Source organism: Centroberyx gerrardi, chromosome 11 (genome assembly GCF_048128805.1).
Source record: "Centroberyx gerrardi isolate f3 chromosome 11, fCenGer3.hap1.cur.20231027, whole genome shotgun sequence".
Classification (NCBI taxonomy): Eukaryota; Metazoa; Chordata; class Actinopteri; order Beryciformes; family Berycidae; genus Centroberyx; species Centroberyx gerrardi.
The window spans coordinates 24,423,755-24,440,856 of NC_136007.1; the positions used below are offsets into that span (position 1 = coordinate 24,423,755).

At 40.9% G+C, this 17,102-nt stretch overlaps 2 protein-coding genes across 2 annotated transcripts; both read right to left on the reverse strand.

The window, feature by feature from the left end:
• Positions 1-1,618: 1,618 nt before the first annotated feature.
• mmp13a (matrix metallopeptidase 13a) lies at positions 1,619-4,953 on the reverse strand. Its single transcript, XM_071898307.2, has 10 exons — positions 4,846-4,953; positions 4,350-4,597; positions 4,093-4,241; positions 3,430-3,558; positions 3,133-3,294; positions 2,847-2,976; positions 2,591-2,724; positions 2,337-2,496; positions 2,119-2,222; positions 1,619-1,969 (listed from the first exon to the last, which is right to left on the reverse strand). The coding sequence occupies exons 1-10, from the start codon at positions 4,942-4,944 to the stop codon at positions 1,860-1,862; spliced, it is 1,425 nt and encodes a 474-aa protein (XP_071754408.1). The 5' UTR covers positions 4,945-4,953; the 3' UTR covers positions 1,619-1,859.
• Positions 4,954-7,263: 2,310 nt separating this feature from the next.
• On the reverse strand, positions 7,264-14,574 carry LOC139910867 (collagenase 3). The gene is made up of 10 exons (XM_078286417.1): positions 14,440-14,574; positions 12,594-12,844; positions 12,020-12,168; positions 11,768-11,893; positions 11,053-11,214; positions 9,703-9,832; positions 9,445-9,581; positions 9,150-9,309; positions 8,378-8,478; positions 7,264-7,406 (listed from the first exon to the last, which is right to left on the reverse strand). The coding sequence occupies exons 1-10, from the start codon at positions 14,572-14,574 to the stop codon at positions 7,264-7,266; spliced, it is 1,494 nt and encodes a 497-aa protein (XP_078142543.1).
• Between the last annotated feature and the right edge of the window lie 2,528 nt (positions 14,575-17,102).

Sequence of the window (17,102 nt, forward strand, 5' to 3'; positions counted from 1 at the left end):
AGTGGGTGCAATAAGCACAGAAGACACAAGAGGGAGCGTTGAGGGCAGAAATAGGGTTAAGCTTGCAGACTGGTAATAGACATCCAGTCTGGCAATGCCTTGTTACAGTAATGGAAGGAACTACGCTTAATGTGAAGGCAGAAATCATTTTGCCAAGATCTGCTTTGCCAGTGTATTACATGGTGCATAGCTATAGGAATTTTAAATCTTGATAAACAATTAAGCCAAGTAAAAGCAATGAAACAGTTTTCTATCAGGCTTCATTTCATGCTAAACAGATTGTACAGAAAATGACACATCCTTGTTATATCAGTCTGGTAGAGGGACCTGGATTTGAGGTAGATGATTGGTTTGAAGGACTCCTCTCATGTAATTGCACATTTTGCTGCAACAAATTTAAGGAGAGTCAGTACAACATTTTGCATAGGCAGCATAGAACCCTGTGTATTCTTAATCAATTTGATCCTAGAAGATCTCTACTGTGGTTAAAACTCCAATCAGAAACTGGTACCTATCGTCATTGCCTCTAGCAGTGTCCTACCATTTGCAAATTGATCTCCAAAGAGTTAAACAGCATTCTACAATCCAAAATTGGTCTATTCCTACCTAGATATAGGAATCTATAAGGCCCTCTGATCGTATGCTTCTTCAAAAATTATTTGTTTTGGCAAAGTGTATTCTTTTTAACTGGATTATGGACAAAACTTCAACAGTAACTTCGAGTTTTGCCTAGGGAGAGACAGTGTCAGATCTCAGGGCAGTGAAAGGATTTTTACCAGAGTATGGAAACCTTTGATAAAGTATTTAGCAGACAACCTGGTCGCCCTCTTATGGAGAAGTTGAAGATGTTTCCCTGTCTTATTGTGTATTGTGAAATGCTGCAGTAAGATATGGGGTGCTGTCTAAGTCATAAGAAATGACTTAGACAACACCTTCTTGTTTTTCATTTTTCCTTTTTTCTTTCTGTTTTTCTCCCTCTCTTTCCCCGTTTTATTTTTCTGTATTTATTTTGTTTTGTATGAAATAGAAAAAAAGATGGAACAGTAGTCCATTGTTAATCAGTACATGAATGCATGTGTACTCTCTGCCCTACTCTCTGCAATAAAAAGTAACAAAATAAGAAGAAGACAACACCTCACCATTATCAGGGGCCATATTTCAAGGTAGTTTTTAGTGTCAAGTGAAGTTTGTGACGTAATGACTTCAGTATATAATGTCATATAGCTTCACACAAATAAATATAGTGCAACTGCTGTTCAATAAGGCATTATATATAAACAGTTCTCTAATTGAAAACATCTTTAGTATTATCAGCTTTTACATCACTTTACCTTGTGAGTTATCATAACAACGCTTTATTTATATGTAATATCAGTACATTTTATAGAACGTGTTTCTGTATGTTTATAACTAAATGACTGCACATTTATTCTGCGTCGAATTGGAGGATTGATTTTAAATGACTGAGTGTTAGATATTTTTCATACAATATTAGAAAAAACCCAGTATGCTTGCTGAGCAAACCCTATTTGATATCAAACAACTTTTCTCCAGTAATGGCAAACAGTACATTTACTTTAGATGTTGATCTTCACATGCAAAACAACAACACATTAAATTCTTATTAAGACAAATTTATTTGGAAATTGATAGTTGTTTTTTAAATACATACATACACTCATATCTAAATGAAATAAAATAAGAATAACAACAGCAACGTAGATCCAAATATATATAAAAATATAGGTTTACATAAATATGTGTAACAAATAACTAGATTTGACTGAGACATTTGGACTCTCTGGAACATTCATTGTCATTCACAGTGGCTTTGTAAGCGACTAATGTAGTCAGCTGGTCTAGAAGTTAGTGCAGCGCAGGAAGTAGTTGTTCCTCAGCACGCGGTACAGCCTGCCGCTCCTCAGGCTGTACTCGAACATGTAGGGCCCGCTGTAGATGTAGGTAAAGCCTGGGGAACAAAGGCACACTGTTAATTACTGTGCTGGTCATAGGCTGATAAGGTACAGAGAGGGTTCCTATGCCCGAAACGCTGTAAACACCTTCTCATTTCCGTACACTTGACTTGGGGAACTCAGATGGGTTTTGAATGCCACTCACCTCTGTACTGGAAAGCTGCGGTCACCGCACTGGTCAGGCCTGAGAAGGTCTGCTCCACCAGTTTGGGGAATCCCTGGTCCATAGTGCTTTTGGCCTCATCATAACTAAAAGGAAAACACAGGCATGAATTAGGCTGATTCACTACCATTCAGACATCAGGGTAAGTTCTAGATAATACCTAACTCAGTCGAGTGTAATTAACACCGGTTTGAACATACCTGTAGTATTGTTTGCCGACAAAGAATAATGTCTTGCGAGTTTCCTCATCGTAGAGGACAGCATCGACTTTCTTCACGCTCCTGGGCAGACCGACACTGGTGATTTTTTTGGGATAGCCACGCACAATATCATAGCCAGAGAAGGCCCAGACTCTGCGACCTGTAGAGGCATGGAAAGAAAAGAGTTATCAGCCAATGCACTAATGCAGACTTTGAAATGGTTACAGATTTAGGATGATCATGGGAACTCGTGCCTTTAAAGAGCATGACTCTGTCTGATTGGCGGCTCTCATAAGCGGCGTCGATGTTGACGGGGGCGCTGGGCCAGAAGTTGGTGATGAGACTCTGCTGAGGCGTCCTGCTCTGGGGGTAGCTACGCCAGAAGAAGCTGAGAACAGACAACACCACATGACAACTTTAGTACATCAGCCACTTCTCCCATCTAGAGAGAACAAACTCATTCTCAAGAATTCTGCTTTCACATTCTTGGTCATTCAGTGTCTAGCATACCTGTCTTTGAAGAAGAGCATCTCTCCTCGCAGGGTGGTGACAGCATCCAGGACCATGGTTGAATCACAGGCATCGGGGGTGGTGGGGGGAGTGGGTTCAGGCGCAAGGGGATCCTCATTAGGGTTCGGACCTGGAGGTCAAATCAAATCAGTCATTGAGTATTTAGAGAGGTCTGCGTCACTCAGCAACAAAGCCCAATCGCGAGAATGAAACTCGCATGACCTCTATACTGTAGAGATCAGTTTTGCGTAAACAGGCTACAGTGAGCCAGGCAGTGACTACTAACCATAGAGAGACTGGATGCCGTTGACGTCGTCCCGGGGCAGGACGAAGGTGTCAGGGTTTCTGAAGCTGTACACAGGGTACATGAGAGCGCCGGGGTCACTGGAGTGAGACAAGCCCAGGGAGTGGCCAAACTCGTGGGCTGCTACCAGGAAGAGGACGTAGCCTGCGGCGGGGAAAATGCAAAATTACAGTTGTGTTACGGCTCTGCTGAGTGATGAGCAATTATCATGTCAAAATGCACAGCGACAGTGCAGGAGAATCCGCTGGGATGGAGTGAAAAAACTGTGAAAGAACTCACCTCTGTTGGAGTTGAAGGTGAAGGTCTCATCCTCGTCAAAATGGGCGTCTCCTCCAATGCCGGGGGACGGGGCGAAGGCATGGGCAAGGGTGCCATCAGGGCCATCAAAGGGGTAAAAATCACCATGCGCTGTAAACAAGAACAAAATCACGTCAGGTTTTGCAAATAGGGAAGAGCCAGCAGTGAAATTAGAGCTATTTAATGGATGCGTTTTGCTCCTGCATGTATTGGTGTGACAACTAACAGAAATGGGTTTCCCAAATGTATCTTAGAACTGAGACTGATCAGCTGTGCTCCAATGTAAATCAAGGCACAGAAATAATTGTCATTCAGGTGCTTCTTGGGAAACAACAACCAAGAAATGAAGCTGATATGAAGACAGTGTTTTCAACATTTTTTCAACTCAACAGGAATGATGTTGTTGTTTTTGTTATGGTGAGTGATATACGTTATGTAACCTTAGCGTAAATGCTCTTTTTCCAAGCCATTTAAAGGATAAGTGTCATTGAAGCATGCACTGTAGAGTAGAGATGTCAACAAGGGATCCAGCCTATCTACTCTAGTCCTGCAAGATCAAACACTTATTGTCCAATAGACTGCTTTTCATTTGAGGCATAAAACTGCGACGTTGATGGGACAAGCGGAAAGTTATTTTGTACTTACATTGGCGGCCAAAGGAGATCATGATGTCAGCGATGCCACTATAGATTCTTGTGAATCTCAGGGGAGTCACTTTGGCCCAGACCTTCAGAGCTCTATCTATGGAGTCATCTACCTCAGACATGGACATGTCAGGGGTGTAGTTCTCAATCCTATAGGACAGAAAAACAGTCAAATATATGATAAAATAGTCAATTATATGTAATGTCTAAAATTTGCTTCTCTCTGCCTCTCTCTTGCGCTCTGTTTAGATCACTCACCTGTAGGTAAGACTGTTCTTTTCCCACTTGAGGTTGCCTCCGAAGGTGGAGAAATGAGCAATGTTGCCATCTGGAACGCCACAGCGGGGCTTCTTCATCATCCCCATGGTGTCAGCATCCAACATGCCGGTGATCTGGAGGCCAAAGAAGCGCTGCATCTCGCTGAGCTTCTTGCTCACCTGGCTGATCCCCCGTCTGGCCACCGGACCCGTCTCCTGTGTCAGGTTGAAGAAATTCTTCAGGTAGCTCTGCGGGAAAGAACAAGGGTTAGATGGTCAGATAATGCAGCAGCTGCAGAACAGACACAGATTGCATGAAGGAAGAAGGGGAGAGGATCTGCATGTATTGTATGTCAACTACAGTACTTAGCAGTCACATAAGATCCTCATTTGTCTATAAGAACAAAACATTCAGAATTCGTAGAAAAGTTTCAAATGCATGCCTTGAACACATCTTTACAGCAAAACAGTGAGAATATACAGTGAGGAGACCTTACCTCTGCAAAAAGCTCATCTTCCACAGTAACTTGCGGTATTGGCACACAGTAAACTGCGACTGCCAGGCTTAGTAGAATGCACAGATTGAAAGACTTCATGTTTCCTCGTCGAGTGCGACTTGTGTTTCTGTGCTGGAGGCAGCTCCTTTATATACGCTGAGGACCGGGTGTGTTGAGCAACTACCTTCTTGAGTCAGTGAGTCAGGAAATATTCCATTTATGGACGGCAGAGGAAGTATGGCTGTGATTGCTCAGCCAACCAAAAAGTTTTCCATAACAAGGCGCTGTAATTATGACATGAGACGTTCATGATTGTTACATGCAGGCTTTGCTCTTGGATATTTAATGCCCATGAAAAAAGCACTACATGTATACCTTTTTATGTTCCAATTGCTGATTTTGTTTTAAAAAAGTATTTTGTGTAAGGTAAAAAATTTACTCTATTTCAACTAAGTGTATCTTAAAATCACTTTTTTCACTTATTAGACATAATATTTGATATAGCACTATAATGATAATATGTGATTGTAATATTGTATTAGATTGTTATCATTGTATATGATCTTATACTGAAACAACTGATTTTGAAAATTAACATATACTAGGTATTAGGTACTGCACTGAAAGTATAAACTGATTGATTATGGAAGTTTGCATGTAGATGTTGATAATCATATTTGACAATTGAAATGAATAATACCAGGGAGGAACTTAAACTCATACAGGTGGTAATGGTAATGCGGATAATGCGGATAATGGATGTTAATAAGAATGTATGCAAGCTGCCCAGTACAACCACAGTGTTTCACTGTACTGTATTGCCTCTGTGCAATTCAACAGGAGCACTTGGCAGATACTTGCCTTGCCTAAAGATACCTTGACAGAATATTTGTAATAAACAAAGCAATTTTACCTGGGCACTTTATAAAGACTACCCGAAGTAAGACACTGGAGCACTTATTCAAGTCTGTACGTTTATTGCAGAAGGGTGATAGGAGAGTGGTTGCACACACATTTTCTTATGTCCATCCTTATTGTTATTTTCCATCCTTATATACATATGTAATAACAAATAACCAGTTTGTAGACCAGTGTTAGTTGAAAACTACATTTTGCTCACTATTTTCTAGTGGTTAGGGTTAGGGTCTTGAGGAAGACATTTAGACTTAGAGAATATTTTTAATTTCATTTTTTAATTTGAACCTGTTTTTTAGGGTTGTTGCATGACATTCTTTACTCCCTCTACCCAGGTTTTTTCGAAGCCTTATCTGCCATGAATTGAAAGGTCTGACCCTTCACTCATGAGCTGTCTCCTCTAGCCCTCGGGCTACTTCTGGTAAGACAGTGATGTGCCCTGTGAGCAGACATAGACATGCTGCCTCATGTCATTACAAACAAAAAGGCCTAGTTACCTTCCATGTCAAACTAAAACTCACCAATGCCAAAGTCCATCCAACCAGTTATGCGGTACTTGTATATGTCACAGATCAGTCATCATCACGCTGTATGAGTTCACTCATGAACCAGATCACAAAGTCAACAGCTAAGACGATTACGTGCATGGATATGAGACACATAGGGGATAATAATACTAGTTCTGGCTTCAGCATTTTTTCTGGCAAAAATTCCGGTGATTTCATACACACATTAAGGTAAATTTGTTCGGCAACATATTCAGAGGTGCTGTATTGCATAGAAAAAGTGATTGTTTTTCACTTGATAGGAGACTGGTTGCATGCACATTTTCTTGTGTCCACTATAGGCTGTTATTTTCCATCCTTAAATATTTGTAATATTGTATAACTAGTTTCTAGACCAGTGTTAGTGGAAAACTACATTTTGGTCACTATGTCCTAATATTGGCGAGCGGAACTGTAGTGTCCTCGTTGCTCAATGTATTGTCTCAGGTAAGTTGACCAACAACAGTGTCTTCAGCAACTCAGACAGGATAAGTGTGCTGTAATAAAAAGAGTAGCACCAAATTCCTTTGTAAGATTTATTTATTCATGAGAAATATTAGGTGTCTTAGCAGTTTTGCACTCAAAAAGTGTGTGACCCAATGAACCACAAATCCCCAGTGGTGCAAAGACAGAACCATAAAATATATTTTACATTTTTCTCTTGAGGGGGAGAATTATGACTTATACATTATTTTAAAAACACATTAAAAAACAATTTGCACCATCAACTTCAAAATCAATCACAACACAGAAAAAACTGCACTTATGCCATTATTACACCACCGTATTACGCACTATGTAAGTAACACGTTTAAACACTTCCTTGCATTATTCATCAGTTCCCTTCAGGTATTAGAGAACTTGCGGTTATTGCTGGATGTATCACACACACAAACACACACACACACACACACACCACACAGAGAACATTCATCATCATTATCATCAACTACTTAGATCATCTTCTCCCCTTCATCATTGTGTCATTGTTTGTCTCCTCTTCGCATTCCAGCAGATCATTAGCGGGCCTTATGGAGACGACATGTTTGAAGTTGGGGTCATATTTGTACTGGACATTCCCCTTGAAGAAGTACACAAATCCTGTTGGGAATGGGGGGTTATTATTCAAATGTATACAATGTATCAGGGTGTTGAGGTTGAAAACATTAAAGGTGCCATGTGTAGCATTTTTAACATCAATATATCATTGTCAGATGAATTGTGATATCTTGGTATAATTACTGTAAACAGATGAGACCATGGTTGAGACGTAGCTTCTATCTCATACCAGTGGTAATGCTAGTGCTAGTATTTCTCAAAATTCAGGCCACATTTCCCATAAAGTGGGCGGGCCTATGGATCAGGTTGTGTCCGTCCAGTTGTCTGTCAAACATGACATCTCAGGTGATCTCTCCGACACCACTGGTCTGATTTTGATGAAAACTTGGGGGGATGAGACATCTTGGTACTGTGTTCCAGTGGCTAAAATAACTCTGATTGGCCAAATGAGAGCGCTATAACTAAAGGTCAAAATGTAAAACTTTAAAAGGCCACAGCTGCTACAACAACTGTCCAATTTTGATAAAACTTGGAGTGAGGATGCATCTTGTAACTGATTGGTCCAAGAGGTGCCTGCATCATCTGTGGGGGACGACATGTTTCCTTGTTTTGTCTTTGGATTTACTGAGGAGTATAAACATGTTGGAAGTATTTTTTTCCTTCGGCCTTTCACTCCATCATTTCACCATTGCCAGAAACTCTGAAAGCTTTAGCTCTGTTTGTGCTAAAAGAACAGCGCCCTCTTCTTGCTTTGTGCCGTAAAACAATATCCCTTTGTGCTGTAAAGCAATCCAGCAGATTTAACATTAAATCCAACCTGGTGTCGCACAGTGTAAAATGCTGTGTTGAGGCTGGTAGAGGCTGTCAGTCTTCTCAACAATGGTCTTGTTTGTTTACAGTAATTATACTAATGTCTCAAAATAGATGTGTTAATAATCTGTTGATGCTAAATCGTTGCATGTGTATGAAGGGGTCTTCCCTTCATATAAACTTCATATTGCTGTATAAGCTACCTTCGTATGAGACAGCTGCATCCAGGGGAGTGGGAGCCCCCGGCCATTGCTGGGCTATGGGTGTCGGGGACTCCTCCATCATGTTCTGCACCTCATTGTACCTAGATATCATACAGAGGGAAAAGTTGGTAGAGCACATATCTCTGTGTCTACGTCTTCCTGCTGGAAGATGACATTTAATGCACATCATTTTATGAATCATTGTAAACTCCAGTGCCTGATCTGTCACATGAGGTAACCAAAGTTGTTCTGATCATCAGCTGAACACCTACAGTGGATGACAAATGACCAGAAAATGATGGCAAGCCGTCCTGCTTTACTCAGAGAGGAAGCATGAACATCGTCATTAGACTGAAAATTGAGGAAGTACTCAATTCCCAAGGTCCCAGTTTAGTGTATCTATAACAACATATTTATATTGCTGTTGCATGGTAATATGAGCTATCATAACCTGGCATTGAACTCACATGTGAGTGCATGATAATTATATAGTTATACATGATATAGTGCAAACAAAAATAGGGGGTCAAATACATTTTGGAGACACTGTATAGATAATGCTGCAGTTAATGACATGATATCAAATTTAATGTAATTTTTATTTGATTCTAAGTATGACTGATGATGTTTGCCTGATGATTACATTGTAAAAATGTTTATTTCTGGTTCTAATTGGCTTATAATTTGCTTATAATGCATCGCAATGGACTTCTAGTGAAGTGCTACCGGTCAGTCTGGGACGTCCTGTAAATCAGTGTGGGATCTTTAGTACCTCCAGCACTCATGGCCAGTGAAGAACACGGTGAGGCGGGCTTTGCGGAAGTGAAGAGCAGCATCGACAGACGTCACCCTGGGAGGGAAGCCCAGGTCGGAGATGTTCCTAGGGAAGCCCTCCAAAAGTTCCAACTGCCTTATCACCCAGTACTGACTACCTGCAACAAAAACACTACTTTCTTCGTCCCTATTTCATATCCATGAGCCATTCAGTTGCCTGTTATTCAGTGTATTCTTTTATTAGGAATTTATACAAACACAGCTCATACTGCTCTTTGAGGATAGTACAGTACCTTTGAAAAACACCATCAGGTTCGCCTCCACATTCTGATAGACAGCGTCCAAGAAGGGAGGTATGCTGTCTGGCCACAGGCTGCTTATCAGAGTGATTCCTGTCTTGTCAAAATTAGGATGTTTGCGCCACATAAATCTGAAAAGGCATGACAAGCTTTTCTTAATCGCTAGGTCTTCTGTATCCTTGGAACATAGGTTCAGGTGAGGACATAAGTCCGCCTGTCACCCTAGATTATGTAGACATACTATAACACTACCTATCTTTGAAAAACAGGACCTCCTGTTGCAGTTCTGTTACAGCATCAAAAGACAAATCTGGGTCACATTTGTCAGGTGTTCTTGGCGGAGGCCTCTTCAAGGAGAGTGAAGAGAAATTGGGATTGATACCTGGAGGCAATACAAGGAAACAGTTTATAAAGTGCCTTTTGACAGGGACAATGGTAGGCCTGCATTTTGAAATTGAGCCAATTCAGTGTTTTTTCCCCCACTTCAACAGAGTTTTACAGCCAGTGTCCAAGTTGTAACTGAGTGATAGTAGTGACAGAAGTGTGATAGAAGTCGTTGGCACTCTTCCGTAGGCGTTGACCTTATAAGCTGCTTTCTATCACCTGACTTCATTCTCTCCCCAGTCAGCTGCGTTGTAAGTACTGGTCACCAGTATATCTGGAAGGAATTATTAGATTTTGCTGTCCAATGTCTGAGAAGGCTTCATAAATACAAACTTTAAATGTTTTTCAGTTAAAAATGTAAATTTACAGTAAGAGTATTGTTTTATTTTACTTTTTTCTCAATAAATTGACACTGTTCGCTTGCCATGTCACAAATCACATACATATTTCACAACACCTTGAAAGTAAACTGACATAAGGATTCAATCAGCATACATGAAAGTCATATGCCGCTGTTATGAACCTGTTGTTTAGGCACAATAAATGAGTTATAAATTGGGTATTTCATGATGCAACTGACTCTTCCTTATTCTATTTGGATCTATGTCAAAATACCAATGTTGCGCAAACAGTTGTATCTATAACAAGCAGAAAAAAACTATTTCAAACAGGCATCTATTGGAAACCAGCAATTATTTGCCAAAATATACACATTCATATACACATTTAACACTCTGTGTGTACTGGAAATTTTTGATTTTTAAGTAAAGCTTTTAAGCTGGCAATTATCCCATGACTTAACAAAGTCAGTTTCATATTCATTGCTTATGGTGCAACTCGCAGCAGTACAATGATGTAGAAATCAAGATGTAGAAATCAGGATCTTGGTACTCTGGTTTTCAGCTTTGGCTCCACAAAGTCTCTCATCCCCCTGCTATGGGAGCAGACACACTTTATTGTTATCTACAAGAACTAGCAGGGTGTCACCATGTAATTACCTACTAATTTCATGCATTTTGGCACTATGTAACTAAGTGACACCAGAGTGACATACATACAGATATTTTTTCATGGAAATTCTCAAGTTAAGGTAAAAGCAAAGGTAAAGATGGGGTTAAGGTAGTTACACCAAAGAAACAACATTTTTTCTGAATCCAAGCAGTGAAATGGTAATGTTTTCCCTGAGTGGCTTACTGTTTTGGATGCCACCAGACTCACCATACATGTGCTGGACATCTTTGACATCTCGGAAGGAGAGCTGAAGGTCGGGTTCAGCGACAAAGTTGTATGATGGGTACATGACAGCTCCGGGGTCGGGGGAGTGGGGCAGACCGAGGGCATGGCCAAATTCATGTACCGCCACAGCAAACAGGTTGAAGCCTGACGCAGGGACACAAGTCTTGTAAGAGATTTTTGTTTGGAAAAACATCAAAGAAAGGTTTTAAAGCTGCACTAGGCAATTTTGCACATTATCGGCCCCAAATGGCAGTGAGAGTTTTGAAACTTTGAAATGTAAGAATTTGAGTTCTTAGAAGTCAAGTAACATGTTTTATACCAAGGGATATCAAAGAGACGAGACAGAAAAAAGATCTAACGTTGGTGAATCCAGCTTTCTCTGGACAGGGTGCTCTGTTTAAGAAATGTTTTGTATTTCATTATTAAGTTTTGATTTGTCACTTGCTTTGGGTGAAGATTTCTCGCCACTGACCATACCTGACATGAGAATTTAATTTGGGCAAATGGGGTGAATCTGTAGTATCTCAGTTATGGGGGCTGGGACGTTCCTCTCTATTGCAGCCTCACTTTGTGATGGATGTATTTTCTCACAAAAGTCTTGCCTAGCGCAGCTTTAACTCAAAAGGAATGTTATTAGTTCAAGTTTTTGAGTTCAAACATAAAATGTCAACAACATCCTGAGGAACTTCGCCAGTACCAGTGGCATTAAAGCTCCAGTCTTCATCAACATCAAAGTGGACGTCCCCTCCAACACCAATCCCAGGCAGGAAGGCGTGGGCCAGGATGCCTCCTTTGCCATCAAATGGTGAGCCGTCCTCATGGTCTGCAACAAACATTTCCCAGTTAATCATGATATTCAACCAACAGTTGATGCAGGCCGTGTATCAGGATCATTGAGCAACATAACTGTGAAGGTGTTGTGGGCAGATCTGTTCTCTCTAGAGCTCACCGCCGCTGTGGAAGGAGATAACGATGTCAGCCTCTCTCCTGCTCCTCTTGCGGAAACGGATAGCCGCAACGTCGGCCCACAGCTTCCACGCCGCCCTGAAGGCTTTCTGAACCCGAGAGGCTCGGATGGCCGGGCTGTAGCTGGAGATCCTGAGGAACAAACACAGAATTTCACTAATCTGACATCAAATAATTAATCCTATTGATTTGTTTAGCTCTCCACTCCATTGTTCTCCTAAAGCTGCACTAGGAATCTTCACGTTGGAAGCCCCAAATCATGGAAACCCATTAATCATGTAATGTGATGTCAGTAAAATGCACAAAAATATCCGTGTTTGTGTTTAGGCTGATGAGACGGGTGTATTTGTACATAAAAATTTTGCCAATTGCAGCTTAAATTCCATTAATAACAGTCACCATTGAGAATGAAGCCATTGAGTTTAATGAAACAGATTTAATGTTAGACTAATCATAGGCACTTTTTTACGCACTGAGTAATTAAATGGGCGTTATGTCTGTTCTAATGTTAATCACATCATTGTTGACTGCAGCTTTGGGTTTTGGCAGTCCCTAACCTGTAGCTGAGGGTGCTCTTCTTCCAGCGGATTGTCTCTTCGAATGCTTCAGCATCTGACAGACCGCAGCGAGGCCTCCTCATGACGGCCAGAGTCTCCTCGGTCAGCTCGCCACTTGCAGGCAAACCAAAGAAGCGTTGCATCTCTCGGACCTTAGCGCAGAATCCAGTCAGCTGGTCTGCGCCGGAGTCTGCAGCCCTCCTCTGTCTCTCCGACTTGGGCTGGTAGCCATAAAAGTGCTTCAGGTAGGCCTGAAAACAGATAATTCACTCAGCATGCAGAATGAATTATTACTGCACTCAACAAAAAGGTAATGATTGCAAGCTGAGATGATGCTCAAGGTGATGAGCATTTAATCATGAGACACTGAATCTCATTTATCTTTCATCTATTCTTCTTTCTGGGTCCCCTGAGGGTTTGACTCTTTTTAAATTGTACCAAGCTGAAAAATAATCACAAGCTGACACAAGCATTGAAAAAAATGTACTGGACGTTTACTCCTCAATTTTTCCACAATGTTACGCAAGCTGAGAAGTAATACAAATGATCAAGAGTTCATAAAATGAGTAGAGTCTTTACAGTAAACATTCCAAACATTTTCCTTAAACCTTTAATAATAGAACTATGCACAAAGGTAGGTGCACTCATGTAATTGTAGGTGTCACAAACAGCCATACAAGGCCTAAAGATAGCTTCTGACTTCTAGGACTATCGCAGCGCAATAAAAAATTGCGCAATAATCTGCATGGCCAGATGTTCCACTTAAACCCATGAATACCTACAGTATAGGTGCAATGATGCAACTGTTGGTTGCTGTTGATGAAGTTCGAACATGATCTCTAATTATGAAATGTGTCATTCACCCCGGTTTTGTCAAAATCTTTTATTTATCTTTTGTCTATCTTTTTGGATAATGCTAATAGCCTATGGTTACTTGGCATACTGTATGCTAAAGCGTTAGCACCAGACAGGGACGATTTTGGTACCAATCCTCTCTTCGCATATTGGGTAAGGTGACCAATGGGCCAAACTCCAAAAAAGTCAGTGTAGCCCTTTAAGAGGTAGACAACAGAATAAGAAAGATTTACAAGAACTGTGCTGGTCTTGATTTCACCATGAAAAAACAAAGATGCTGTGATCAGCAGTAAGCGTTTAGTGTGAACACTTAATCAACCAAGTCATTAGTAACTGCTGTGTGGCTATTGCAGTTTTTCCTACTTTCCATGATTGCTGTCAGCTTATCTAGTAGATCACTTATTATCAGTGATATAGTGGTAAATACAAAGGTGGGTAAGCTATGATCTCTAGTCAGTGATCATCACAAGGCAGCAAACTTCAATATAAACAAAAATCAGTTATACTTTCAGAAAAGCATTTATCTTCATATCACTTACATCAGTTTGGCACCACTTACTGTGATGTATATGAATTTATTTCATTAAGATTTATGTCAGCCTAAAAACAGGTAGGTGGGCTTAACTTCTACGTCCCTACATACACACTTCTATATTTCCATATATTCTGTAAGTGTAATACAGAAAAGAGGATAGAGATTCTATGATGAAGAGACAATGGGGGCCATATATTTTGTTGTTGCCCAAAGTAACGCAGATCCTATCGATGGGTCACCAATGAGGTCACTGCAAGAAGCTTTTAGGGAAATCTGGCACTTAGCTGAACTAACATACCACCAACATACCTGAGCAAAGCACCAGCAGTAAAGCTGTCCAGAACAGATCTCCCATAAATAAAACAACGCTACCCCAGAACAAAGACACATAAATCTAGTAGTCTCGCTCATTCTTTCTTACCAGGGGTCACTTCCCATGCATCCACTGATAAATACCTCCGCAAACTCCAGTTCAGCTTCAGCCGGTCCAGCGCGGGCTTGCGCAGGTCGCCCCGGGGTTCGGAGGGGAAAGGTGGCGTGTTGGCTGGGCATCATGACACAAATCAGAAGGCCCAGCCAGAGCATCCTCATGTTCAACAGGCTAGAGTCCAAGCCAGTCAGCCTCAATCTTTGAGATGTTCAGCTGGAGATACACAGGACTGTGTGTAGAGCTGCAGCGGGGGCCACCTGGATCCCACTGTTAATTATATGTGTGCGCTCCTGTCCCGACAAGATCGGCACAGTGGCTCCGTGCACAGCGGAGTCCTCTTAAATCGCTCATCAAAGAAACACCAGACCTGTAACAGGGACTGCAAATATTTAGTTTACCCTTGAGCTTGTCAACAGAGTGGTTATCAGTGGTGGATTTGCATATTCGAAGTGCTGTGAAACATTATGATGGTATGTTATGATACCGGATAATTGAGGGGTTAAAAAGCTAGATTAGCACTCAGATTGGGTCGGCGCCCGCGGACATAAAACACTCAAATTCTTCTATGGAGATTTATTTCGCTGCATCCTTTGTTTGTGCCTGCCAAATGAAGCAATTCACAGAAGAAATAAAATGATTATGATATTTGGGTAAAGACAACTAAATAAGTCAACTACACTTGAGCACTGATGTGGTCAGGAGGGTGTAGAGGTATTTAAAGTATGATGAATGACGATTGGGTTTGAAGATTATTACTTTTAAAGATCTTGTTCAGTGATATATAGAATTGCTTTGATGGTACGGAATAGAAAAGTTTAGTTAGTGAAAAATGGGCAAAACAGTCTTTCATGTAGAGTTTGATATGGTGAGAATTGTTCATCATGTTTCAAATCATGAAAGAACTCTAAGATAAAGGCTATTTTAGGTTTCAAATGGGTTTTCAATAGTCACATAGCGACACAGCAGGAGCCATGGACATTATTTTCACTAAGGAATAGGGTGTATAGACAGGTGGTTCCACAGCGGTAGTGCAAAACGAAGAAGGACTCAGTGGAGGCTTTATATTGCTTCAAAACAGATCTGAGACTTATAGACAGCTCAAAGGATGATAATAAAAGATCTCAATCGCCTGTGCTTTGGTGAAACATTTATAGTCCCAAGGATAAGCATGTACAAAGCTACTCACACTACTCCAAAAAAATCAGGGTTGATTACTGCTTATCCATCTAAGTTACTATATGGTTACTGAAAATTGAAAGGAATAATTTATTGGTTACTTTTTAGATGACTTTCAGTTCCATGAATTAGCCTAAATAGTTTTTTTTATCTCTGAATACTGAATGTTTAGCATTTAGAAATTCAATTCAATCAGTTTAGTTGGTCAGCGCTATGTATGAAGCGCAGTGAAAACCCCCAGACTCTGAGAAAATAGGCGTCCCAGTCGGCAGGAACTTTGGACACACAAGGCAAAATCAGAGATAAGTAAATATACAGTCCAACTCTCACAGTAATGTGACTGACTTTCCCCACGCATGTCTTATCTCTCTCTCTTATCTGAAGAATACACAAACTGCCTACACCTAGCAGTTGAACCGAAACCTACAGTACACCTTAGACACTACCTACTTGAATGAGAAAACAAGGAAATGTCTAATCTTTATCAATCTGTAAGGTTAAAACAGGGCCTGAAATCCAGGCTGCTGATCCATCTATGCGACTTTTGCTGTAATATACAGTAAAGTCTACAAAAAACTGCCAGGTGCTTCAGCAATGACATCAGAAACAGCAGCCTAGCCTCTTCCCTGAGACACTCAAAAGTGTTTTCCTCCTGCTGATGTTGACTCTACAGCAACTTGGGCATTCCCAACATGAGTCAGTTCCTAATTGGCGAGCTGTCTGCCAGTATAAATCTGTGTTTACAGTTGGGACACCCACAACTTGTCAAACCTCACCTGAACCAGGACCAATACATGACCAACGCTGTGTGTGAACACAATCCCATCACCAGTTTCAATAGTGCGACTAATACTGACTCAACGGAAAGGTGGAAATTCTGGGCAAAACCTGCTAATGAGCCTCATTATGAATCTGTTACACACAATAAAGTCTTGACACTGACTCATAGCATATCTTCTCGCTGTCCCCTGAGGTTAAGAGTGGATTTAGTGTTCTTAATGAAGCCTGTAACGTTGCACCGCTGTGCATAAAGTGTTGTGTGGCAATAACTGGGTGATGCTTTGGATTCATAGTCCTCTCTCCCACACACAATATTCAGCTTTCAACATAGGGCAAATCATAATACATACTGCCCCCACTGACCTTCAAACAGAAATCGTTTTCAATCAAAACTTAGGCATAAAACACATTATAATCATTTATCATTTCTTCATTATCAACAAAATCAGCATGAAGCCTCTCTACTGTATGTTTTGAACAGGTTTAAGGAATCAGATATCAAAATCCTAGCTCTCCCTGTGGTGTTTCAACTCTGAGCGCACACAGGGAAAAATTAACATGCCAGCAGACTCAGGGCCAAAGGGGGATTTTTACAGATTGGTCACAAAAACAGGAATGGTGACTGGGTGTTTTCCTCCTTTTCTCCATGAGCTGCAGGAACCGTAAAAACAGACTACTCAGCTGTGCCAGATGTGCAATCTGTGAGTGTTTTGAAAAGAAAACTTATAGAATA